The sequence below is a fragment of the Pimephales promelas genome, chromosome 8 (genome assembly GCF_988280905.1).
Source record: "Pimephales promelas chromosome 8, fPimPro1.hap1.1, whole genome shotgun sequence".
Taxonomy (NCBI): Eukaryota; Metazoa; Chordata; class Actinopteri; order Cypriniformes; family Leuciscidae; genus Pimephales; species Pimephales promelas.
Window position 1 is genome coordinate 35,063,313 of NC_142776.1, and position 27,443 is coordinate 35,090,755.

General features: G+C 35.5%; 1 protein-coding gene across 1 annotated transcript in view; it reads left to right on the forward strand.

Annotated features, from left to right (window-relative positions):
- The window catches only part of ripor3 (RIPOR family member 3), a 43,489-nt gene that overhangs the window by 14,255 nt on the left and 1,791 nt on the right, over window positions 1-27,443 (forward strand). The window contains exons 2-21 of the mRNA XM_039692768.2: window positions 8,038-8,146; window positions 12,011-12,160; window positions 13,264-13,342; window positions 14,210-14,233; window positions 14,338-14,391; window positions 14,498-14,647; window positions 14,885-14,948; window positions 15,036-15,079; window positions 16,737-16,862; window positions 18,068-18,213; window positions 20,639-20,768; window positions 21,217-21,429; window positions 22,650-23,030; window positions 23,449-23,594; window positions 24,332-24,533; window positions 24,650-24,779; window positions 25,027-25,182; window positions 26,148-26,306; window positions 26,450-26,652; window positions 26,977-27,060. Coding sequence (XP_039548702.2) covers window positions 8,049-8,146; window positions 12,011-12,160; window positions 13,264-13,342; window positions 14,210-14,233; window positions 14,338-14,391; window positions 14,498-14,647; window positions 14,885-14,948; window positions 15,036-15,079; window positions 16,737-16,862; window positions 18,068-18,213; window positions 20,639-20,768; window positions 21,217-21,429; window positions 22,650-23,030; window positions 23,449-23,594; window positions 24,332-24,533; window positions 24,650-24,779; window positions 25,027-25,182; window positions 26,148-26,306; window positions 26,450-26,652; window positions 26,977-27,060 — 2,739 coding nt within the window. The 5' untranslated portion in view covers window positions 8,038-8,048. The remainder of the gene's footprint in view (window positions 1-8,037; window positions 8,147-12,010; window positions 12,161-13,263; window positions 13,343-14,209; window positions 14,234-14,337; window positions 14,392-14,497; window positions 14,648-14,884; window positions 14,949-15,035; window positions 15,080-16,736; window positions 16,863-18,067; window positions 18,214-20,638; window positions 20,769-21,216; window positions 21,430-22,649; window positions 23,031-23,448; window positions 23,595-24,331; window positions 24,534-24,649; window positions 24,780-25,026; window positions 25,183-26,147; window positions 26,307-26,449; window positions 26,653-26,976; window positions 27,061-27,443) is intronic.

Below are 27,443 nucleotides of genomic sequence, written 5' to 3' on the forward strand. Positions count from 1 at the left end.
GAATATTACAAATGAACAAAAAAGTTGCTTTGCTTTTCAACTTAGTCAAGTACACGTTAAAATCATAGTTGACAGTTCTGTCCCAAATGACACACTATACATTGTTGTGCACTTATGGTTGCATCCAAAATAGTTCCCTAGAAACAGTATGTGACAAAAGAAGTATGTCCAAATTCACAGAACTCAAAATGTACCCGCAGTCAAGCAACATAACTGATGCTGGTTGGTCACATGATAATGACAACATGGCGAATGTAATACGTCCAGATTACATTCATACTACACACACTTATAGGCCTGCTAGAACATATTTTTTTTTAGCGGTGCAATTACTTATTGTAGTACACTCTCAGAAAAAAAGGTACAAAAGCTGTCACTGGGGCTGTACCTTTTAAAAAGGTACACTTTTGTACCCAAAGGCTGCATATTGGTAACTTAGTGGTACATATTAGCACCTAAAATGTACATATTAGCACCTAAAATGTACATATTAGCACCTAAAATATACATATTAGGACCTAAAATAGACATATTAGCTACTGAAATGTACATATTAACACTAAAAATGTACATATTATTAGCACCTAAAATGTATTAACATCTAAAATGTACATATTAGCACCTAAAATGTACACATTAGCACCTAAAATGCACATATTAGCAGTGTTGGGAGTAACGCATTACAAACGTAATACATTACAGTAACATATTACTTTTTGCTGTAACGCAGTAGTGTAAGGCATTACTAATCAATTTTCAGTAATATTTTACTCGTTACATGTTCAGTGAGGCTTGTATTACAGTTGTATTACAGTGTGTTGTCTGCTTTTACTTCTTAAAGGCAACAGACTATGTGAAAGTTTTAAAGCAGTCTTTTAGTGCCAGTTCAGAGTGGTCACGTCTGTAACATTGTTTTTTTCCTCATAAATGCGAACACGAAAACTAAAATAAAATGAATATTTTAAGTTCTATGGAGACTGGAGAGCCAACCCTTCCTCATCCGATTTGCGATTTGTTAGCTTGTTTTTTAACAATGACTGGAGAAAATCCGATATTATCTTAATGTGTAAGGTCACTCAGTGTCCAGGACCGCGATTGTTCCAAAAGTTATTTTTAACGGACGGAACCAGATTGGCCGACCCGTAGCCGCCTACACGCTCACTCAATGCATGGACGATCTGACAGGATTAACGTACGTTACCTCGGTTGAGTGGCCTGACTTCTACACCTACCTTATAGAGAAACCGATCGTAAAGAGAAACTGAGGCATATAAATCTTTAGATGCCTATATGGTCCTGTACAAGACTTGTGTGTACGATCCGCAGTTCTGCAGAGCCAGCGCCGAGACTACGACAATGTAAAGAGTGACATTACAGTGCGATTTTAATGATGTGAATATTTTCTAGAAATAAAAGTTCCAGATACAGCATATTCATTTTTCATCAATTCTTGCACCAAACAACACAACAAGATGCCATTAATAATAGTAACAATTATTTAAGCTCCTTATTATGTAGCTTAATCTGTGCTGTTTTTGCATTGGCCGCCTCCAGTTTTCACTTTGTTTTGCCTCCAGGTAGCGCCGTGACGTAACTGTGACGTCGGCGCAAAAGGGGTCTATATACGTTTCAATACATGACTTTTCTGAGAATTTTTATTTCAAGTTTTGACTGCAAATGTCATGTCCATAATGCTGGACTTCCCCAATTTTAAATAATTTATCCTCAACTAGTTTTGTGGTGTAGGTCTACGTATTTTATAATGTTACGTATTAACTTCATATTAATACTAATAGCCTAATTTAAAGATAAGGCAGCATTGGATCTGGACGGTAAGGAGAATAACGCTGGAGTTGGAAGAGGTGTGTCGCGATTCTGTAGGTTCGTGGATCTGAGTCGTGTGGCGAATCGCGATTTCGGTTTCATATTGCATATCGTTACAGCCCAAAAGTTAAGTTCTACTTGTTATTTTGGTGAAAGTAACTCAAAAGTAATACATGAGTAATGTAACGCATTACAATTCTGGGACAGTAATATTGTAAGGTAATGAATTACTTTTAAATAACAGTAACAAGTAACACCTAATGTATTACAGTTTGGAAGTAACTTGCACAACACTGCATATTAGCACCTAAAATGCACATATTAGCACATAAAATGCACATATTAGCACATAAAATGCATATATTAGCACATAAAATGTACATATTAGCACCTAAAATGCACATATTAACACCTAAAATGCACATATTAGCACCTAAAATGCACATATTAGCACCTAAAATGCACATATTAGCTCCTGAAATGTACATATTAAAACTTAAAATGTACATATTAACACTAAAAATGTACATATTAGCACCTAAAATGTACATATTAGCACCTAAAATGCACATATTAGCACCTAAAATGCACATATTAGCACATAAAATGTCCATATTAGCACCTGAAATGTACATATTAGCACTTAAAAAATTGACAAAAGTTTACCTTTTGAAAAGGTACAGCCCCAGTGACAGCTTTTGTACCTTTTTTTCTGAGAGTGTACCTACTCAAATATGAAGAAAAAAAAATGTGGTAAGTCCTCAAATGTGATTTAAAAACATTTTTTAAAAGGTTTGTGTGATTTTTCATTTGCTATTCTGTCAACTGCCTCTTTCTCCCGAGGCAATCCTTTCTCTGAACTCCTCGTTCTCCACTCACGTTTTTCATTATTCCGATAAAAACATGTTTCTGTCATCTAATATGGCCTAAAACTTGGACCACGTGTGATATGTGTGTACTCATGATTGCTTACAAGACTGATGTGCGTAACTCCCCTTTTAATCTCTTCACAAGAGCCCTTAAACACAAAGTCATCTAGCACCTTTACTAATTCATGACCTCCACATAAATCTTATTAAAGAGAGAGGTAGATTTTTACAATTCCAGTGACATGACGTGTATAACCCTTACTTGGAATTTGTCTTCTGCACAAGTTAGTGCATACACATTATGAACAGTGAGTAGTTAACACACACACACACAGAAATCCATGGACACACACCTGGAGCAGTGGCCTGCCATTTTTGCTGCGGCGCCTGAGGAGCGATTGGGGGTTAGGTGCCTTTCTCAAGTTATTTCCTTCCGGTATTGAGAATTGAACCATGACCTTCGGGTTACCAGTCTAACTCTCTTAGGCCCTGAAGAAGAATAGTGAGCTTTACTCGTGCAGAACTCACCTCTCAAAAGTCTCAAAAGAACTCTTTTAAGTTGCAGTTGTAAACGTATGGTTTAGTCATATAGGCAGACCATTTGGAAAATAATTAGTATACCAATTCTCAAAAATCAGTACAATTTGAGGTATCTTTCATGGTTGCAGCACGAACGTTATGGGAATAGTTAAACTGCAAAGATTATTTACGTTTCAATCCCCAACTCCAAGTATGAACAATAGTTATAGTGATCTTTGCCTTAGTAAGCAGCACATAAAACTCCCATTACACATCGGTCCTGCTCGGGGGTATTGGGTAATAATATCTTAAACAGCAGAATAAAGGTGATGATTTTTCACAAAATTCAACATTATTCAATTAATGTTCTGTGTGCCATCATCCATGGCTTTGTTCCAGTATGGATTGATGGGGGTGATGTGTTTGTGTGTGGGTGTGTATGAGCTCTATGGGGTTCACTTTGAGGGGGGCAGAGTTCATTACAGCGAAGATCCCCTGAGATCGATTTCTTAAAAGTTATTTAAGAGTGAAATCTATGACTCAAGCACTATTCAGCAGAGATTGCGCAATCAAAGAGCTCACAAATCACTCTTAATACACAACATATGGCAGGATTCACAGAAATTCTTTCAAATTTCTCACATTAGAGATATCTTGTGGTCTTTAAAGTTTTGTCCGAGACCCTGTGAACGCAGGCGATGGCCTGACCCTGACTAAGATACATTCCAAGCTGGTTCTTGACTATAATGTATATTGGAAATTTGTTTGATGGGTCTGTGGTTATGACTAAGTTCTCTGCAATGTCCACTTTGATAAAGCTAATTATATTCTGTTAATATATGATATTGATGGTTGTAGTCTACTACTTCCATCTGGGTCATGAAAATATGCAGGTTACATATCAGCATGTTAATGAGTGTCATTAAAAACTCATTTCTATTTCAAACATTTATGAAAGAAGATGCTGAGGGACTTCAAAAGAGGCTAGAGTTTCATCTCACATGAGGTGGTAGTTTCTTGGTTAATGGTCAAGGCTAATAATTGGGATAGTTCCTGTCTGCATGACTTTCTTTTTTCTGAACACATAAAAAAAAAAAAAAGTCTGGTGTTTTTTTTAATTTTTTTGTCCATACAATAAAAAGTCAATGGGGCCCAATGTTGTTTAGACCCCATCGTTCTTTAAAATACTTTGTGATCTGTAGTTTTATAAAAACATTTTACTGAATTACCTGTACAGAAGCTTTAAAATCAATTATTACATTCGTTATTTCCTGTTACATCCTAAAAAAATCCATCCCACCCAACTGACCTAGATTGTGAACCCAGCACTCTTCAAGGGCATCATTACCCTGTGCTTTTCTTGATCCACAGCGTTGTGTGCTCTGGACTAGTTATCTATTCCCTTTGGCGCAAAATCCCATGAGTCCCCTGGGTAAATGATTGATGGCAATCTGGCTGTTTCCAGGAAGATTTACATACGAGATTGCTTAGCGATATTGTAAACACATATGCCATGTTCAACTATCCCATGGCTGCAAATATACAAAATGCCAAATAAAAATGTTTCGGAATGACAGCCATCATACTCTGAATCACAGTTCAAGCCAGTAAATCCGCAATACCTCCCCTCTACACCCTTCTGTTTTTCTTCCTCCTGCCAAAAAACAAATGGAAAAAAGTCTTAGTATGGCAGTTTCTCATGCTAGACATGATCCCTGTGCTAATATTTTGATTGGCCAGCACTCAGATATCTTACTGTGCATCCCACTGAGAATAATGTGTGTGTGTGTGTGTCTATATATATATATATATATATATATATATATATATATATATATATATATATATATATATATATAAATATATTTAAATAAATAAATGCATATTCACAATAGATACAGGACTAGATGTTATTTGCAAGTATCTGTGCTTATCAAATGTACAGTATGACTGAAGTTTCTTAATAATCTGTCTTAAAAGGAATAGTACACACAGAATTATCATCAACAACATTGTCATCATTTACTCACCTGCATGTTGTTCCAAGCTTTTATGACTAATCTCTTGTACATGGTTTGGAATGCCATGAGGATATGGTGACAGAATTTTCATTTTTGGGTGAATTTGCACTCTAAAAAATGCTGGGTCGTTTTAACCCAATGTTGGGTCAAATATGGACAAACCCGAAATGTTGGGTTAAAAATGTAATGTAAAAATTTAACCCAACGGCTGGGTTAGTCCATATTTGACCCAAAGTTGGGTTAAAACAACCCAGCATTTTTTAGAGTGTGCTTGTGTAAATTTAATTAAAATGCTGATGTAATTTATTGTAATTGTTCTCTGTGATCTGTTGACATGTAAACCCCAAAATTTACTAGATTCTCTGTACTAGTCTGGACGCACACATTTGTCTCTGGTGTTTATATAATAAATCCTTAAGTTTTCATTGCATCTGGATGTCCACCACTACTTTTGGAGAATGAAATTTGTTTTTTCGCTTGTTTTTTGGGGGGAAAATATTGTGCTGTTTTTCAAGGCACATAACAACGCTTATTCTGATTTCAAGCTACTTTTTGTGTTTAAAAAAAAATGTTTAACTATAGTACCTGGCCAAAAATGCTAACGTTACATTTGTTATAGACATGCCAACAACCAAATACAAAAACTTGTCACAAAACGCAGGCTATCACTTTTCTAAACATATTTTGCCTGGCAGTTAAAAATAGGGTTGAATATACAGTTTCAGACAGAATATTGCCACACTTATTTTGACTTATTTTTACTTACTATTTTGCTCCTGTAACGAAAACAGGTTCACCACATGAAGAGCAGACCCAGATTCGTTTCTGAATTATTTAAATTAATCTGTGTTTTGAACAAATCGAACAAGTGAATGATTCAAAGAGTCAATTTAAAATTGTTTCTGAATGAATCTGTTGGACGAATTGAACAAACAAACTCATATCTTTCAGTCAGTCTCTTATCGCATAATACTCGGCTATCGATGTAAGGAGATACAATATTGCATCCATCTGTTTTGCAAAATGTTTAAATATGTAATAATTTATTATAATATAAAATAACCGTACAATGGCTTCAGTGAGTCAGGCTGATTCAAAAGAGAGTTCATGAGTCTTTTAGAATGATTCATTAATTCGCGAATCAACAACTCGAGGCGGACAACTTGATGGAAATTTAGGGGTAAACGGACTTTTACTCTTATCGCATTTAATTGATTGATCGCATTTAATCAAATGATTTTAAAGTATGACTTATTTTGCAGGTTGCTGTAGATTTAACAACAGCGGTTGCCTCTAAAAAGCGGTGCAGGAAAAACAATTTAACGTTACAAAAAGCTATAGTTTTTTGACAGATATCGAGATCGTTTAAATAAAGATTCTGTTTAACTGGAAAGTCAATATTTTTACCCAGCGCTAGAAAAAAACCAACGTTAACGTAATGACGACCGAGTCAACGTTTCTTTTGAGGTTACGTAAACGTTAGTAAACAACCGCCCTGAACTCAACAACGCCTTAGCAACCCACCCGGATTTTTTATTTTATTTTTTACAGGCAAGCAATTCTCATTTTCTTCGAAAAAAAAAAAATACTTCTGTTATTTTAAATTCTCATGGGCTGGCAGGGCTGCACTTGTCATGGTAGTTTAGCACGGTTTCCATGGTTCTTACAAACATGGTTTTCTGAAAGTCCCTGCTCATCTAACGTTACCCCCCACATTTCTTCATCTAGCTCTCAGATCTCTCTCTTCCTCCTGTAGGAAAAGGAACATGAGTTACTGTCCTGTAGAGAATGATAACTGCCTCTGCGTTTGCAATCAAGGCATATCTCTGTCCCTTTCCTGTCTTCCGTCTCTCTTCTTCATCCTTTCTTCCTCTCACTTCTGCGCTGTCTCTCTCTCTTGTGTGCCTCTGTCAACAAAAATGTTTCCCTGAGCCAAACAGGTGCAAAAGCCATAAGTGAACAACAGTATTTGGACACTTAAATCACACTCATGCACACAAATGCAAACAAAGTGTCATCTGTGCTCAAATGCTGCTGGATCTTTTTGTGATTATTCATCTTTTATTTGAAACACATGGCAGTTAGTTTGAATGTTTTTTCTTATCTAATCCATAGACATTCAGACATTTTAAGTGAAACGGCAGTAGCGGCGTATCTTTGCTTCTGTATTGTGATGTACATCCTGCATACATCAACAGAGATCCAGCAATTTGATTAAACATTTGATTAAACAAGGTCAAAATATGAAACACGCATGGATGAATTACCTGCACAATAAGATCTATAACATGCTTTTAGAAAATAGATAGGAAGAATTTCACTTTAAGTGTCTTTTTGGGGCCACTGTTGGGGCCTTCGTGTCTGAGGAATGTTCAAAAACTGTACAATAACAGAGGAGAGACGAATTATGGGATGAGGAGAGACAGAACAGAGACATGGACATTTCTCATGGAGGAGAATGGGGTGGCTGTCAATGAGGTTGAAGGATGAGGAGTTCAATATGAGTAGCTCTGTTTAGCAGATACGTGTGTGCATGCGTGACAGTGACAAGAATTTGTCCTGATCCTTTTCTAGTTTTCTTGATTTCTCACTTTAGTTTTGCTTGTGAGTGTGTACAGGTGTTGCTAAGGTGTTTTGAGATAGTTTTAGGTTTTAGCCCATAGATGTGTGGTTTGTATTGCCATGCAAATGGCGGGTGGTTGCCAAGGTGTTGCTATGGAGTTGCTAACATGTTCTAGGCTAAGGTATGACTCTAAGAAAAAGCAGATTTCTAACAGTTTTTCTTGTGTTTGTGTATGTTTTAGGTGGGGGCGAGATGTCAGTAAAGCTGAAGTTTGATTGTCCGGCTGATGGCGGCATGGTGCAGCGGAGCCGCTCCTTCACAGGAGTAAATGCACTCGGTGGCCGGAGACGGTAAGTGAGGATTGTTTGTGTTTGAGACAAGATGATGTGTTGTTTCCATCTGTGTCTGATTGTATTACTTGACTTTTCTTAAGATAAATGTCCTCAAAGCAGAGGCCATGAAAGCTCACGAAAAGCATGACTCTTGTTCACTGGAATTTATGAAATGAGGACATCTTGGGGAGGTTTCAAAATGTTGCACAAAACATTTGTGAGGAGTCTGAATCTTTTCTGCAATAAGGCCATGCATGTTGTTTTTAATCAACTAAACTATGTAGTTCATAACCTAAAACTAATACAAATCTGCAATTTACAGTAGGCCTATTTAAAATGAAACTGAAATAGAATATGACAAATAACTTATTCTGAGGAAAAACTAACTTAAATGAAAAATTAAAGTTGAACTACTAAAATTATTAAAACAGAAGTGAAAATAAAATGTATAAAAAACAAGAACTAATTAAAATGACTAAAACCTTCACTTGAGTTAAAAATAAAAGCATTGTACTTTTCTAAACAGCATTTTTTAATTAATCATAATATATTTCACTCAGTGCTAAAAAGTTTTAGTTTATCTTAAAAATTATCAATTTAATCCAATATGTTTCTGTAATACACTTATTTAAAGAACTACAATCCCATAAAGCATTGTGAACAGCATAATTAAATAAAAACCGTAGAGAAATATAAGACTACTCATTTACAGATGTTGATTATGTATAAAAACTATATTTTATGAATATATTGCATGGCGTATATGGAGATCGACTCGATTCCATGGGAGTGGGTGGAACTAAAGAACTGTTTTGGAACATGATGCTTTTTCCAACTCTGATTGGTGTAATTTTCTGCACTGCATCATGGGTAATGTAGTTTTTTCAGCAGGAATTGTTAAACGCGATGATTGAAATAATGCCTGATGCCTTCAGCAGAATCATATTTAATGGATAAATAACCTCGTTGCTTAAAGTAGTTCTGTCTTTAAAGGTTTATAAGTTATAATTCAAAGTCATTTTTCTTATGAAGAAAATTAATACAATTTTTACTTCCAGAACCCAACTGTTGCACTCTATTGATGTTCTAAATCATTCACAGGCTCCATCTCAGTTAGGATGCGTTGTAGGGAAGCTCACTATAGGTTTTGGAGCTAGCTAATACCGGATGTGGCTTACAGTTTTTCTTTGATTGCTTATAGTTCTAATTCGCCATTCCACACAATCCGAAACATAAACAAGCTTGTGTTATTATGTAACGGCAGTGGTTATTTCAAGAACCAAAGGTCCTGAGAGGATGCACACTTCGGATTCAAGCACAAGCATCCTCTGTGAGCAGTGTGACAGCTTACATAAGTAAACACAGCTGTGTATGTGTGTGCATTTGTGCAAGTTTTTTATTTAGTCAAAATAGCATTACATTCCTGCATTCCCAAGTAAAAAACTGAAACTAAATGATTGCAGACAAAGGCCAAAACAACTTCTGAGGCGTATCCGCCTGCTTCTAATTTGTAAACTCTTTATTATATGGCAGAAGCTTCACAAACCTGCATTGTGAGAAAATGCTTTTTAAAGGGATACTTCAGGATTTAGCATTAAGCTTTGTATTAGTCGAAAACCTGTAGTATTTTCTTTGGTAGTTGGGCGATCAGTAGTCGAATGAGCACTGCATATTAACAAATTTATGTAGATTTTTGGCAAAAATGGCCAGATTACTTTTTCTTGAGACTGTGTGCAACCTCTTTGGGTAGTGAGTGACTAATTTATGTGAGCAAAATTTGTGTCAATTTGGCTACATTACATTGGCTGTATTACACCAGCACTGTAAAAAAAAATATTGTTGGTTTAACTTAAAAAAAGTAAGTAACCTGGTTGCCTTAAAATTTTAAGTTGATTGAACTGGAAAAAGTGAGTTAATGCAATGAAGGAGATTGATTTAATAATCAGAAACTCAAAATAATAAGTTATCTCAACTAAATAAATTATTTAAGTTGATTTGACAAAAGAACAAATGTTGTGATAACAAATCTTGAAAATATTTTTTTTACAGTGTACCATTTTAACAACATTAAAAATAAAAAGTTTTTGTAATATATGCCCAGTAAGTTGTTTTTCACATAAATAGTTTTAAAAACACACTAAAAGAGAAAATATCGAGAATCAAGCTCTTTATTGAGAAAAAGGGCGTTACTTGTGTCATTGTCCACTGAGGGACCTCGAGTTACAGATGTCAGTGATGGAGCCAGGAAGTAATATACTGATGTGAGAGAGCCAAAGCTTGTGTTATTGGTGACCCCCAGTCAGAGCAGCGCAGAGGAATGCCTTCCCTAAGAGAGTTTATTGACATTGCAGAGTCATTGAGTTTGTATGCTGTGTAAGCATACACTGTCAGAACATCACTGAAATATGTAGATTAAATTGTGGCTGTAACTAAAATGGGATGTGAGGATTAAATTCAGAATATAAAAACATGTACTACTGTTCAAAAGTTTGGAATCGCTAAAACAAATGTTGTTTTTGGCAAGAAATCGATACTTCTGTTGACCAAAGTAGTGTTTAATTGACCAGAAATACATTCAAAAACATTATTAATGTTCAAAATGATTATAGTTTGAAATAACCACAATGTGATCATGAAAACCTTCATTTTCAGTGTTTAAGGAAAGCATTGTAATGTGAGAATCTGTTCTTATTCGCCTGGTCATCTGAAACCATTGTGCTAATGAGGAGTGGAAATAGCAATGCAGTCTTTTTTCAGTTTTTGAATTATTACATGCACTTGTGAAGTTTAGTTATGTGGCCAAAAGAAATACATTTCTCTATAAATTGATTATTCAGTTATTTTAAAGTCCCCCTCTAGTCAACTCACCTTTGATCACCAAATTGACATATTTAAACGAGTTTTCCTTAGAAAATTAGTCATGCCTTGTAACTATTACACCCTTGCCTCATTTAGTATACGCGTTTCTATGAATATGCAAATTTGCCCCACCTTCACTCACTCACAGCAGCTCAGAGATCCACACGTTGACGTGATTGGTTACAAGGAAGTTTGTGGCGTCAGAAACACCAGCGATTTCAAACCGTGTTTTTTGAGACTGTCTTTGGTTCACTGCAGTTTTAAAGAGAAAATAAAGTTGAAGTAAAAGGCAAAATGCTAATCAAATAGGCAGAAAAACATAAAGGTTTGGGTAGTAAATGATTAGACAGGACTATTATGGATGGATAAATCTAAGTATGAGGTCTTGATACTTAATTAAATCAAACTTATAGGAAAAAGCATAATGATAAACAGATTTGATAATCAGAGCGTCTGAGGAACAAAGTATTTATTTGGAATTGGAACAAAAAATGCATTTGTAACATATTATAACTGTCTTTATTGTCATTTTTATTAATTATTGAATTTCACATTGAATTAATAGTGATTTCAAGTGTTGAACGGTCATACGGTTTTTAAATTTTTAAAGAAATCTCTCATGCTCACCACTGCATATAATTGGTCAAAAATACAGTAAAAACAGAAATATTGTGAATTAGTATTATTATTATTATTATTATTTAAAATAAATGTAATTTATTCCTGTGATGCAAAGCTGAATTTTCAGGATCATTACTCTAGTCTTCAGTGTCACATGATCCTTCAGAAATCATTATGCTGATTTGATGAATAGAAAGAACAGCATTTATTTGAAATAGAACTGTTTTATAGCAATATAAATGCTTTTAATGTCTCTTTTAATCAATTTAATGTGCCCTTGTTCTATAAAAGTATTAATATATATATATATATATATATATATATATATATATATTTTTTTTTTTACAATAGTGTAGTGTATATCTTTTTTCGCCATCTTAACTATTCCATCTCACCCTGCAGACTTTCCTCGGCTCGTAGCTCTCTCCGCACAAAAGTCATAGCAGGGAAATCTCCCAGAATGCCCTCTTCGGGTCGGGTGGGCAGCAGCGTCTGGGGGCAACAGCCTGAGCAAGTGGACAGAATCTTCCAGGCTTTGAGGAAAGGGCTCAAGTATGTGCAGTCATCGTAGTAGAGTAATGAAGCCATTTGTGGACTGCACACACTAGTCTTGTGAATGTTAAAGGAACACTCCGACTTTTTGGGACTTTAGCCTATTCACCTTACCCCCCAGAGTTAGATAAGTCCATACATACCTTTTTCATCTCCGTGCGTGCTATAAGTCTGTTTGACGCACCCACCGCTAGCCTAGCTTAGCACAAAGACTGGATGTGAATGGTTGCAGCTTTCATACTAATCCAAATGAGTGACAAAATAACGCAAACGTTTTCCTATTTACATGTTGTGATTTTTTGTATAGTCACAGAGTGTACAAATAACAAAGTCAAATGAGACACAGACATCTTTTAACCGAATAAAACCTGGGAGTTCATTGTGCAAAAACAATTTGTGCTATTACTTTCCCCTTATTCTATCCTATAGTAATGCAATTATACTGTATATTATATACTGTTGAATACATTTGGTTCAGCTAATAAATTGCATTTAAAATATATTGATTCCTGTAATAATAATTATTTATTCATGTGATATTTATAAATCTGGGTGCGTTTTTGGTTGGAAATCAATGAAACATGGTACCTGGTCTCCCCTGTTTATTGTCACAGCTCATACAATAAAGCAAACACCCATGATAAACTATGCTTTTCTATCTAACGTTAGTAATTGCTTACTCTGTTACCCAAACACTGAGCGAACTCTCTGCTCCTCGTCACGGTGCGTCTCAGGTGATGGTTATCACTCTGCCCAAGTAGCAGTGCTTCCCCATCAGAAAATATAGTAAATATGGTTAAAAGATGTCTGTGTCTCATATGGCCTTGATATTTGCACACTCTGTGACTATACAAATCACAACATGTAAATAGGAAAACGTTTGCGTTATTTTGTCACTCATTTGGATTAGTATGAAAGCTGCAACCATTCACATCCAGTCTTTGTGCTAAGCTAGGCTAGCGGTGGGTGCGTCAAACAGACTTATAGCACGCACGGAGATGAAAAAGGTATGTATGGACTTATCTAACTCTGGGGGGTAAGGTGAATAGGCTAAAGTCCCAAAAAGTCGGAGTGTTCCTTTAATGACATCTCATCCCGTATAGGGACTACTTGGAAAACCATCAAACAGAGCTGGACTTCCTGTCATCCCAGCAGAGAGACACAAAGAGGAACTCCAGACTGGTGAGTCTTTGTACTGAGAATAACTTCAACTAGGCCTAATCCAGCTTTTTCATGTATTTTATTATTATTATTACCATTATTTATTTAACCCTCAGGCCCTCAGGTGCTCTTCGTTTTGGAGTCACACTTGTTATCTTCCCGGTCAAAAGTGACCGGACACCTAAAAATTAAATTTCCTCCATCCCAGTAAAACCAATGCAATTTTTATAATATTTATTCTTTGTAATTTAGTATTTTGAGACCATTTGATTGAATTTATTAATATAATGCAATATTTTAATATATATATATATATATTATTATTTTTTTTTTTAAATGATTAATGCAGTATTTTAGTTTAATATAGAGTCTAGGCCTTCAGAAAAAAAAAAAATTTTGAAGAAAATTAGCACCATGGTTACAGTATAGAGAAAAAGCGTTGAATCATGGTGTAACCACTAGATGGCATGTACAGCTCTCTATGGAGAAGCATGTGAATTCCCCAGATGTTTATGAACACTTTTTTTTGTGGATTTGAATATATAGTTAAAACGATTTTTTTTATTAAAAAAAACTAATGTAAATGTAAATTTTTGTGTTTTTGTCAATTTCCCATTCATTTCCTATGGGGGTCATTTAAGACCACAAGTGTGACTATTTTTTTTACGACCACTTAGCATGGTCGGATCATGACCTCAATTATTTTTTTGTATTCACATACATAATGCCATAGAAGTCACCAAGTTTCGTAACATTCCGATGAAGCTGTGATTTTTAAAATTTCAAAACAGAAAAGTTTTCGGTCAGAAATGACCGAAGAGCACCTGAGGGTTAACACAGTTTTTAAAGTAAATATAAAATAATACATAACTATTCTTCATTCCTCAGGGTTTTTTCTATGACCTGGAAAAGGTACGTTGCCATTAACAAATACTAATATTTAACCATTTGAGTGTTTGTTTACAATTTTTTTTTTTTACAAAATATAATCTTTTTATGCCCTGCTTGGAAAACAGGAGATACGAGCCTTAGAAAGATACATACGACGCTTAGAGTTTCAGATTAGTAAGGTAACACAACCTAAAAATACTCATTTAATTTGATTGTAAATGAACACTGGTCAGATTTGCTACGAATAAAGCTATATCGTGTGAATGTGAATGTGGATGTCAACAGGTTGAAGAGCTGTACGAGTCGTACTGCATCCAGTGGCGGCTGTGCCAAGGCGCTTCGAACATGAAGAGAGCGTTCTCTCTGTCTCCGTCTTCAAGACAGTCTCGAGAGAGTTTACTGGAGCTGAACCGTAACCACAGACACAGCCTGGAGGTAAAGTCTGTCCTGGACACCACACACACACAACAAACTATAAATGAGGCATTTGTGTGGTCATTTTCCCAACCAGCGTAAACACTGTGGCTTGGTGGCTCTTTCAAAACATCCCAACATAACAAGATTGGCTTAACCACACTTTGCTTTTCCTTTATTTGCGGAAGATTTCTAACCAGTGCATTGATGAAAAAGCATTGATCTCACTCTCTGTTTTACACTCATCTCAACTTGCAGGACATGTGTGCAATGGAAGGAGAACTGGAAATCCTGCTGGGAGAGCTACAAATCAAAATGAAAGGTAACACCTCACATATACAGGAATTTGAGTTTCAGACAAACGCTGGTCTCCTAAACATCTAATGTTTTCCCTCTTTTGCTGAGGCAGGGTTGATAGGCTTTGCCCGGCTTTGTCCTGGAGATCAGTATGAGGTGAGGAGGTTTAACCCAACATCCTGGACCAGATACTGTTGTTATACACTTAAAGTGATAGTTCACACAAAAATGATACACATTTACGCTCCCTCATATGTCAGCACACTGCTATTTTCCAGTGAAAATTAATGTGGATGGTTTGATGGTGCATTGATGGTCTCCCAAACTGACAAAAAAGCACCATAAAAATATATGACTGATGGGTTTTGAACGCCATGAGGGAGAGTAAATAATCACAGAATTATCACTTTAATACATAAAAGCATAAAAAGCCGTGGATGCATTTGACCTCAAAAACATCACTCTTAAAGGGTTAGTTCACCCAAAAATGAAAATTCTGTCAGTATTTACTCACCCTCATGTTGTTCCAACCCTGTAAGACCTTCGTTCATCTTCGGAACACAAATTAAGATATTAAGATCGCTCCTGCATACTAGTCCATAGGCTTCTTGAGGGAATGACTTGCTGTCCTCGAAAAGTAATTAAAAACATCGTTAAAATAGTCCAAGTGACTACAGGGGCTCAATCTTAAGTTTATCAAAGGACGAGAACACTTTTGTGCGCAAAAAAACAACAAAAACAATGACTTTATTTCAACTATTCGTTTATTTCTCTCTCTGCTTTGGGTCAGGTTACTAGTTTAATAGCGTAAGCTTCTGTTATTGTACGTCACACGCATCACACACATGACCAGCGTCGGCCAATAGTGAGCTTACGTGTGACGTAGATTTACGCAATCACACTACGTTAACTGACTGCAGGCCCATAGAGAAGGAAGTGAATAGTTGAAATAAAGTCGTTTGTTTTTTGCGCACAAAAAGTATTCTCGTCGTTTGATAAAGTTAAAATTGAGCCCCTGTAGTCACTTGGACTATTTTAACGATGTCTTTAATGACTTTTCGAGGACAGCAAGTCATTCTCTCAAGAAGCCTATGGACTAGTATGCAGGAGCGATCTTAATATCTTAAATATCTTAATTTGTGTTGCGAAGATGAACGAAGGTCTTACGGGGTTGGAACAACATGAGGGTGAGTAAATACTGACAGAATTTTCATTTTTGGGTGAACTAACCCTTTAAAGGGAAAGTTTTAACGGTTTGACCTAAAAATAGCAAAATTGAAACTACTGCGGAAACAAAGACACCTACATCTTGGATGCCCTTGAGGTAAACTAAAACATACTAAACATTTATTTCAAGGTGAACCATCCCTTTAATCCAAGACTCAGTGTCTTATAAGCCTATGAAAGACACAAATGAGTTATGGTGCTTTTTTGTTAAAATATTAGGCAGAAATGACATATTTCACCAGCTATTCGATTACATTTTTAAGGCCAGGTTTCCAGTGACTTCATGCACAATGGAATGTGGTCACAAGAGCCATCGACTGGCTGATGCACAAGACCACACATTCAGACGCAGTCGCCCTCAAAAGTATTTGGAAAATTTAGACGTGTGTGCATTTCAGTGTATTGGATATCAAAATATATGCGAACATTATGCTAGACATGAGAACGTAATTCTTAATGGTTGTATGAAGTTTTGAACACACATTTTTTCATTTCATTTCTTTTGCTAAATGTTTTGCTTGTAAAGTGTGCTTGTTCTGTTTTTTTCTAATATTAATGCCACTTGGTTTGATATTTTGTTATATAGGTGTTGATCCGGCTGGGCCGTCAGAGATGGAGGATCAGAGGGCGAATCCAGACGGATGACCGACAGCTGTGGGACGAAGAAGAGATGGTCTTCCTCCCTCACATCCATGGGAACTTTGAGATCAAGGTGAGCTTGTTCATGTATACTCAAGCACACACCTGCGCAAATAGCACTTCCTGTCAGGGTCGTCTGTGGGGGTGCTAATGACAGAAGGTTCCAGGCCTTTTGTCTGTATACTGTTTGTTAGATCTAAATAGAAAAAACCGCCCACAGACCCCCTGAGAGAGAACGATAGAGATGTTTAACAGACTGTCTGAAGCTTTTTGGACCAGTGTAACAATGCTTATAAAAGGTTTCGTTGTCTGAAATGAATTCCATCCCTGAAAATGCAGACATAGAACTAATTCAGATGATTATGATTTCCTCTTTGTACTCTTAAAACGATCTCAAATATAAAATTTCAAATGAAGCTTTTACTGATTCTAAGTGATTTGACTTAGTATTTTTGTCTGATCAATCCCCTAAACCAGTAAGCAGCCTCACATCAACTCTACATTGAAACTCGCTGATATGCATTAAGCTGATGAAGATGCTTCAAATTATATCTTGGTTTTATAATGTTATATTGTTTTTTTGACACTGTTAAAGGATTAGTTCACTTAAAAAAAAAACTTTTGCTGATAATTTACTCACCTCCATGTCATCCAAGATGTCCATGTCTTTCTTTCTTCAGTTGAAAAGAAATTAAGGTTTTTGATGAAAACATTCCAGGATTTTTCTCCATATAATGGACTTCATTGGGTACCAAATGGTTCAAGGTCCAAATGAGAGTTTCATTGCTGCTTCAAAGGGCTTGAAACGACACCAGACGATGAATCTAGCGAAATCATCGGTGAACGAAATGACTCGAAAAAAGATTTGTTGGTTTTCGAACAGTTCGAACAGGAGAGTCACGAACGCGCATCACAGAACAGAGCAAGGCGAGCATTTGTGCTTATAAAACTTAAACTTTTTTATTTATTTTTGAAATGGCCGATCGTTTCGCTTGATAAGACCCTTATTCATCATCTGGTATTGTTTAAAGCCCTTTGAAGCTTCAATGAAACTCTCATTTGGACCTTGAACCTTTTGGTTCCCATTGAAGTCCATTATATGGAGAAAATCCTGGAATGTTTTCATCAAAAACCTTAATTTCTTTTCGACTGAAGAAAGAAAGACATGGACATCTTGGATGACATGGGGGTGAGTAAATTATCAGCAAATGTTTTTTTTTTTTTAAAGTGAGCTAATCCTTTAATGCATGTTACACCATGTGGTCTCTGGTCCTGTAGGTGACAGAGGTCAAGGGGTTGAGCTCTATCCTGGTCGGTATGGTAACATGCAGGAGTGCAGATTTTTTCACAGCACGGCCACAGATGATGGTTGTGGACATAACAGAACTGGGAACCATCAAGCTACAGCTAGAGGTTGTTTGGAAGTAAGTGCCTGCGTGGAATTTACAAGGCAGACAAACTTTTATAAAGTGCTAAAAATGCCACTATATATTTATAAAGTGGGCACTTTAAGACATTATTGACCAGGTTTTATGTCAGTGATCCCACACCTCTTGTGAAAGTTTGGTTTCAGTAGTTTTTTTATTTAATTTTTTAAACCAATATTTTTATAAAGCAAGGTTTAGAGCTGCATGATTCTGGATAAATTGAGAATTGTGATTTTTCTTTTAAATAGAGATTATGATTCTCCCACGATTCTAAACAGACAACTAAAATGACTTGTAATTTATTGGGGGTTCTGACAAATTAAAAATGCTTAATTAATTTCAATGAATTATAAAAAAAAATGACTCGCTCATGAAGACTTTGCTTATTACATAACTAGATGAATCAGCGTTTTTGAACAAACCTCATGAATGAATGATTCAATTAAAAATACATTTTTTATAATAGCAGTCACTTTTCGTCACCCACTGGTGTAACGATTCACAGTAATTGATATAATTGTTATTTTAAGTTACTTTCAAGAAGTATTTTACTCTATTTTTTTTTATTGATTAATCGTGCAGCTCTAGCAAGGGTGCATTACACTTATCAAGATTAACAGTAAAGACTTTTACATTATTACTTGAACTTTCTATTAATCAAATAATCCTGATCAGGGTTTCCACAAAAATAAGAAATGTTTGTTGAGCAGCAAATCAGCATATCAGAATGATTTCTGAAGGATCATGTGACACTGAAGACTTGAGTGATGATGCTGAAAATTCAGCTTTGCATCAACTAAATATATCAATGGACACCAGCCACTGTTACAGCTCAGATGCCTTGACAGCACACTTGATGGATAATTTAATGTTCCGCCCTCTTGATTTCACAAACATGTCAAATACTGTAAAAGTGCTATTTACAGAATATTTGAGGCCACTTTTTCATGTAACTGAGTCGACAAGACACTGATCTCACACACAAACACACCCCCTGTGAAGTACGGCTTTGCTATCAGCTAACACACACCAGCTGTGGAAGAACAGCTGACTGCAGAGAGATGGATAAATAGTCCAACACTGCCCCATCCCTCTCTCACACACACACCGATCGAATTACATTGGCTTTTACACAGTCCAGGTGGAAACGATTTTTCATAGCCTCTTTTTACAGCGTCACTAAATTAAACACATCTCACAGCCTGTTCAGCATCTCCATGCTTTGGTGTGTGTGTGTGTGTGTGTTAGTTCACTGTTGTCACCTCATTTCATTTCCTCTGGTTCTGCTTAGTGTCTGTTCACAGTGTCACTCTTCATCAACCAGTGATGACAAACACACACTGCCACTCCACACATCATGTGTAACCAGAACGTGAGCGAGTTTTATTTACGCCATTTTTGAAGTCTTTCTTTATTGGGTAATGTCAGCTAGTTAAAAAAAAATGTTTAGACATATAACATCAGTCTCTATTTAGTATCAAAATTCATTTTGAAATTACAGTGGTTAGATTTTGAGTGCTAACAGTACTTTAATGCATAAATAACACACTTAGAGATAATATTTAACAATATAATTAACGATATATAACTAACTAAAGCACTAATTACACCACCATCAGAAGTTTGGGGTCAGTACGATTTTTTTTATTGTTTTTGAAAGAAGTGTCTTCTGCTCACCAAGGCTATATATGTCTATTTGTAAAATACAATAAAAACATGTACAATTGTGAAATATTATTACAATTGAAAAGAAGTATGTAACTAAATAATATAATTTATTCCAATAATGCCAAAGCAATGATGTGAACATTTCTTATTCTTATCAGTGCTGAAAACAGTTCATATTTTTGTGGAAATCGCTTACAGTTTTTCAGGATTTTTTGATGAATGGAAAGTTCAAAATAACAGCATTTCATTGAAACAGAAATCTTTTGTAACATTATAAATGTCTTCACTTACACTTTTGATCAATTTAATGCATCCTTGCTAAATAAGTGTTAAATACAGATCTGAAATTGTAACTTAAAAAGCATTTTGAACATCAGTTGGTAGTTTATTGTTGAGTGCAAGTAAGTATGAGTTTCAGGGAGACTGAATTAAGGATAGGAGTGGGTTAAGGTTTGAGGGTGGGGTTGTGTTGAGGGTGAGGTTGAGGTCACACACCTACAATTGTGATTATACGGGTAACAACTGAACTAGCTAGATCTGTAGTTAGCTCTAAACACAATGGGGAATGTCCATTGTGTTTAAAGCTAACTACAGATCTAAATCTGTAAATCCAAACACCCAATATTTAATCTTTAGACATTGCTCTTTGCATTCTGTTTGTACCTTTTCAGAAAGTAATTATTGTGGACATCCAAGCGCACCAGAGTCTATTTTTCCTGACAGTTTCTTGTTCCCTCACTTTTTCTTCCTTTAGTCCATTTGATAGCTCTGAGGTGAGGCCTCTCACTGCGTCCGCCAGCCGCCAGTCCATCCACAGCAGAAAGGGATCCGTATATAGCTGGACACCTCCCAACACACCCAGTTTCACTGAGAAATACTTTCTAGTGAGTTTCTGACCTACAACCACACATACACACACTCCCAGCATGACCGCTCACGAAGACTTAAAGGTGAAGTGTGTAATTTCCGATGATAAAACATGTTCTCCTCTCTTGGTTTAATATGCAGAGACAACAGTAACTGAAGCCAGGTGTGCACTGTGAGATTTTTGATTGTTACGTGACAGATTGAACAATGCGACCCAAGTGAGATCTTGGGTGAAAGCCAGTGCAGACTGTGCAACAACAAAAAAATCCTCATTTTGACATCCTCAAGTTGAAATGGTGCAACACAAAGCCAAACAAGATTTTTGTTGATGTTGGAAATGTTTTGTCTGGAGAAAAAGATGCTAATGATGCAGAAATTACCCACTTCACCCTCATTAAACTGTTGTCTTTGCCCTGAAGAGCTGAAATGTCATCACGTGATTTGATCTGTCTTTTTATGCTGTAGTCTATGATGCGTCAGATACAAGATGCAGATGGCTCTTTTTCCATTGGCTCACGTGAATCTAGGGGTGTGTCTCTACTCAGCTACCTTGCTGACTCCACCCAGGCACTTAGTCCTCCAGCCTATGAGAAGACAAGCAACCCGACACTTACACACCTCCCTGTTCTTGACACTAAGTTACAGGATGATGATCTATCAAAGACGCCCACAGAAGATGTATGAATTGATACTGTGTGTGTGTATATGTATGTATGTATAAATATATATATATATATATATATGTATGTATGTATGTATATATATATGTGTATGTATATATATATATAGACCATTTTGCTAGATGTAAACAACACTGGTCCAGAAACACTTCCTGTTTCAGTTTGTAACTGTTTTTTTTTTATTTCACATGTAAAGAAAACATCTTAAAGATGTTGTTTAACTTTTTGATTCAGTTTTACAAGTTCTGTTGGTTGTATTTTATCCCAGCTTTTGTGTAGTGTTAAAAAACTGAAACAGGAAGTGCTTCTGGACCAGTGTTGTTTACATCTTGCAAAATGGTCTATATGTATATATATATATATATATATATATTAGGGCTGGGCAACCGCATCCAAAATAAAAGTAAAAGTTTAAATCGTATATGTGTGTGTGGTGTGCAGAACTATTTTGTATATATAAATACACACACACACATGCTTTTATATATTTAAGAAAAATGTGTTGTTAATATATCAAAAATGTATTTGTATATATAATATTATTTCTGTATAAATATATATAAAGTATATACATGCAAATATTTCTTAAATATATACATGCATGAGTGTGTATTTATTTATATATACAAAATAGTTATACACACCACACACACATATATTATGTAAACACAGACTTTTATTTTGGATGCAATTAATCACAATTAATCGCGATTAATCGTTGCCCAGCTCTAATATATATATATATATCTCATTGTATATAAATCACTTTTTGCTTTAAGTTGATTTTTTTGATTTACATATTTTAAATTATAAAAATATTTTAGATATATATTCAAATATTTTTTTAAATATGTCAGAATAAATCATATTACTGTATTTTTCAAATTTATATTATTATAAGCAATAACCAATTATATAATTAAATTTAAAAAAAATCATTATACATTTTTTATTATTGCTGCTTGGCCCCTACTGATTTTAGTATATTGTTTTATATTTTTATTATTAGCAATAACCACTTTCATAATAAAAAATAAAATCATTAGTAGTTTTTTTTATTATATATTTGTTTTAAAATGACATTAAATTGGTTTAATGTTTTATATATTAAGAAAACATCTGTTAAGATGTAATGATGTAAAAAAAAAAAAATTTTAAAAAGCTAAACAGTTGCGAAAAAAATATTCAGAAATGACTTCTTTACATTGATAACCCTAGGCAGAGGAGAGTGTGGAGTGGCCCTCGGAGACTGACACAGCTTCCCCCAGTCCTGCGGGCAGTAAGCGAGACTCCATATTCCTCTTCCACCGCTACAGCACGCCTGACATCCTCAAGCAAAATGGAGAGGTGAGCCCTGGCACAGGTGAAGGAGACGCTCCAGAGACGACGGCCCCTGAAGAGGAGAGCACGTTCAAGCAGGCACTTGAAGACAGACCTGCACTGAAGGACAGAAAGGCAGGCAAAGCACAGAAGAGAGCCGTGGCTAAGAGAGTTGCTTCACTGCTAGAGGAGCTGAATAAAGAGCTGGAGGAAACTAGCAATGTAGAGACATTAAAGAAATTAGATCTGCAGATACGCCAACTCAATGAGGTCTTGGAGGTGAGATCAGTGGATTGGTGGATTAATGGAGTAATTTAAAAAAAAAAATTTATTGATGGAAGTGTAAAAACATATCTGGGACATTTTTCACCCCAAAATCAAAAGAAGGATTTTTTTTTTTTTACGCCTTATTTATTTTTTATAGATTTTATTTATAAATTTTGTTTAATATATATTTTAAATGATTTTTATTAAAAAAAATATATATATATATATTTATATAAAATTTTAAAAATAAATATTAATGTAAATGACTTTTTTCTTTTCATTTAATTTGTGGGGTTAAATTGACCTGAACGTGTTTTCATGACATTGACCCTATATTGTGATGGATTTGGACTGTTTTTCTCTATGAATTGTGGGTAAATATCTGTTTGCTGCTGTCTCATTGACTTGTTCTTCATCTTCCTGATGTTAGAAGGACCTCGACCCTCCACAGATGCCCTCATCTCAGACACTAGCAGTAGAGGAAGAGGAAGTGCTGGGCAGTTTCGACTTCCTCTCTGCAGATTCTAATGAAGATGAGATCTCATGTATGGGCAGCATCAGACTCGGGTACACTGGGTAAGTCAACACATGTTTAGCTGGGCTGTCCAAGTAAATCTCATAAAGAAATGGCAAAACAATTGCCACACATAAAATGTAATTTGGGCATGTTTTTGAGAGTTTAAATTGCAAATCTATTGGTGCAAAAGAAATATGTTGATCTACAGCATTGATCTGACCATATGGGCTAATGATTACAAGTATGTATAAATGCATGCAAAAAAAGGAAAGTTGCTGCGCTAACATGTTAAATGAAGACTTAAAGTGCCATCTTGTGGATGAAGTGGAGTAATGCATGAAATGTGCATTCTCACATTTATTTCTCAGGCAAAGGTCAGATGCCCAATAGGCTATGCATATTATTTTATGTTACTAACAATCACATTTAAACAAGATATTATATATTTTTATGTATTTACCTTTGCATGGATATCATGATATTACACAACTTTTTTTGCATATAAAATTGTAAATGTATTAGCTTAGCAAATATTAATTAAAGTTTAAGGTTTCAGGAAAAAAGAAACACTAAATATCTATCTTTATAATAATTAAACTATAAAAATGTAGTTGTTAAAATCAAATAATTTAGGCAAGACAGGTTTATTTATATTGCACATTTTGCAATATATTGCAAGTCCTTTTAAATTGCTTAAATATAAAAATTGCTCTGTGTGTGTATATGTGCATTTATATATACAGTGTGTATATATGTATATATATATAAGGCCAAACTTTATTTGATTTGATTTCAGGATTGGTTCATTTAATGAGAACAGCCTGAAAAGCATGGGTCTGTTCTCTCAGGATAAGAACTCTCCATCCTCTGAGGACATGGGTGAAGCGCAGGTCAGACAGCGAGGAGTCGGTGCAGTAAAGCCGTCACTCACTACAGGAGTCTACAGTCTGGATCAAGCTCTTGAAACCCACCTCAGTGTGTGTGTGGTGCTGCTGAGTGTGAGAAGAAATCAGTCTCATTAAACCAGTGTTGATTAATCACACACTAATCAATATATAGCTTATTATTACTATGTGTAAGTGTGTGTGTAAGCTCAAGTTCTGTCTCCTCCCAGGCATTGAAGCATTCTGACTCGGATCTTGTGCATAAAGACATCATGGAGGAACTGTCACGCCAAGTTGACGTGCTGGAAAAAATCTGTGCTCTGGCGCAGAGGATGATAGATGAAATCTCAGTGACAGAACGTAAGTCTTGCAAAATGCCAGGCTATATCACTGAGCTATCTCTCTTTAGATCCTAATAATTGAGATTTATAGATTAACGCTAATATTAACCTTTAGTTTATGATTGATTATGGCACATTTCTGTTCCCATACCATCTAAGGGTAACACTAGAATATGTAATATGAGCTATGACTGTTACTTTATACTGTTGGTGTGTCAGTGTGAAGCGCTGTAGATGCATTAGTCATGTGTGTGGATGTGTCTCAGTGTTGGCCAGAGCTCCTAAGGGGATTGAGGTATTTTGGAAGGACTGCAGCGAGAGTGATTCGCCTTTCTGCTGCCCTGCGGATGGTTTTCTCAGGACACTGCGCAAACATTACATCCACAAAGTCAAAGCCAAACAGCCAGGCCAGACGGATGCAGGTGCAGATGTTCTCTTCTAATGTTGCAATCCACAAACCACTAAAATAAAATAAAATAATAATGTTACAGTATATTCTGTTCTTTCTTGAGAATCTCAATCACACACAAAAAAATATTGTACTAATTTCTGCTGGATTTTTCTATTCTATTGTATTTTTATGAAAAAGTATTTTTCTTTCTATGTTTCTATGTTAAATAGTATTTTTTCATTCTTTAATAATTTAAAAAGCTTTTTATAAATAATTCTACAAGATAAAAAATATAATAATACTTAATTGTCCTTGAAATAATCTTTGTATAATAAAATAAATGTATATTCTTGTCCCTTTGTATTTAAGAATTAATTAAAAAAAAACTGAAATAAACTGTAAATAAATATCTAATAGACTATAATATATAATATTATAATATATATAGAATATTATAATATATATAGAGTTATTATATTTTGAATGATATTTTTTCTATATTTTAATTGTAGTAAAATAATATATTTTTAAGATATTTCTATTCTATTCATTGTAACTTCTATATATATCAAACGACTTTATATATATAACAAATATATAGTTTATTTTACTATATTACTATTATTATATTTATTGTTTCATCAGAATTTAATTCTTAAAGGTGCATTGCGCAACATTTCATGTTAAAAGTAGCCGTTTTTCTAACCGTTTCTCTATAATCCTTTACAGTAAAATAAACGAGGGATTCGGGTTCGAATTTGAGACTGGGCGTGACGTCATGCGCGTTCACGCTCACCTGGCTATGTCTGGCAGGCTATGTTTCGCTTGTCGCCAGAGGGGGCGTAGTTCTGCAAAAACTCAGAGACTTGCGTAATGCACCTTTAAACTAGCATCCAATAATTTGCAAAATAATAAATATGTTTTGTGTTGTCTGTTTCACACTACTGAAGTAGTATAGTATCTAAAGTATAGATGTTTGTGGTCTCTCTCCTGCAGTTTTCAGTCAGTTGCTGTATCAGGTGCAGTGCAGCTGTATGATGGCGTCTGTGACTCTGTGCACTACAGACCGAGTGACTGTGTTTCAGCTCTTAGTCTACCTCAACAGATGGAGTATAAGTGACTTTGGGGAGCACATCTCTCTCCTCTCTAAAGAAGGTAAGGCTTAAATACAGATGCTTCTGTCCTCGATGGTTCCCTGCGAGTTTACTGCATCAATCAGTCACCCTCAAGGATTCTTCCCATTAGATCTCATTAAGAGACTTCCCCCTGTCTTTCTCCCTCGGATCGGCTTGCTGCAGTGTATCTGATAGCCTGTCTGGAGAGTCCCAAGAGGAAGCGAGCTCTGCAAAAGCTGAAAGGGAAGCGCATCTCTGAGCTGCAGCCGACAGGACGGGTCCTCCAGCTCCTGGCCAAGCTGCAGACGGACGCCAATCACAAGGTGTCTTCAGCGGCCTCGGCCTGCCTCGGCAGAGCCAAGCGCTCCAAATCCTTCAGGACAAAGGTAGAAGGAGTCTGAAGGCCTGTTCACATCACGGATGATGATATAGTTTTCTAATATAAAACAATTGTAGAGTCCGCACCACTGTAACTATAACGAAAATGGAGAATATTGTTGGAAGAAGATTTTTTTTACAGCTTATGAACAATAAAGATACTGACAGCCAATCAAAATCCATCCTACTTTAAATAGCTTGAGCATTTAATGTGGCAGGTAAATCTTAAGTTATCGTTCTTGGTGTGAATGGGCCTTTCACAAAGCTATCTTTCTTATTGTTTTCTAATGTAATCACATTCAAGCGTTTTTATAGTTGTGTGGCTTTTATAGGCAGTGGTTCACTACACAGACTTGTTGAAAAACAGCAACGCACACGTGCGGCGCGAGGCCTGTCTGGCTCTCAAAAGTCTGAAGGTAAATAGCTGCTCTTTTGGTGCGTTTGCTTTCTATTGACCTTTTACTGCTGTGTTCAACATTGATAACGATAAGAAATGTTTCTTGAGCAGCAAATCAGCATATTAGAATGATTTCTGAAGGATCTGGAGTAATGATGCTTCAGAAAATTCAGCTTTGCATCACAGGAATGAATTACATTTTAAAATGTATTCAAATACAAAACAACATTTTTTAAATTGTAATAATATTTCACAATACTGTTTCGCTGTGTTTTCTTTCAAAAACATGTAAAAATCCTACAGACTCTAAATTTTTAATGTTGTACAAGAATATGCGTTTGTGTGATGTTTTGTTATTTATGCGTTTCTGTGTGTATTATTTGAGATGGTCAGTTTAGATGA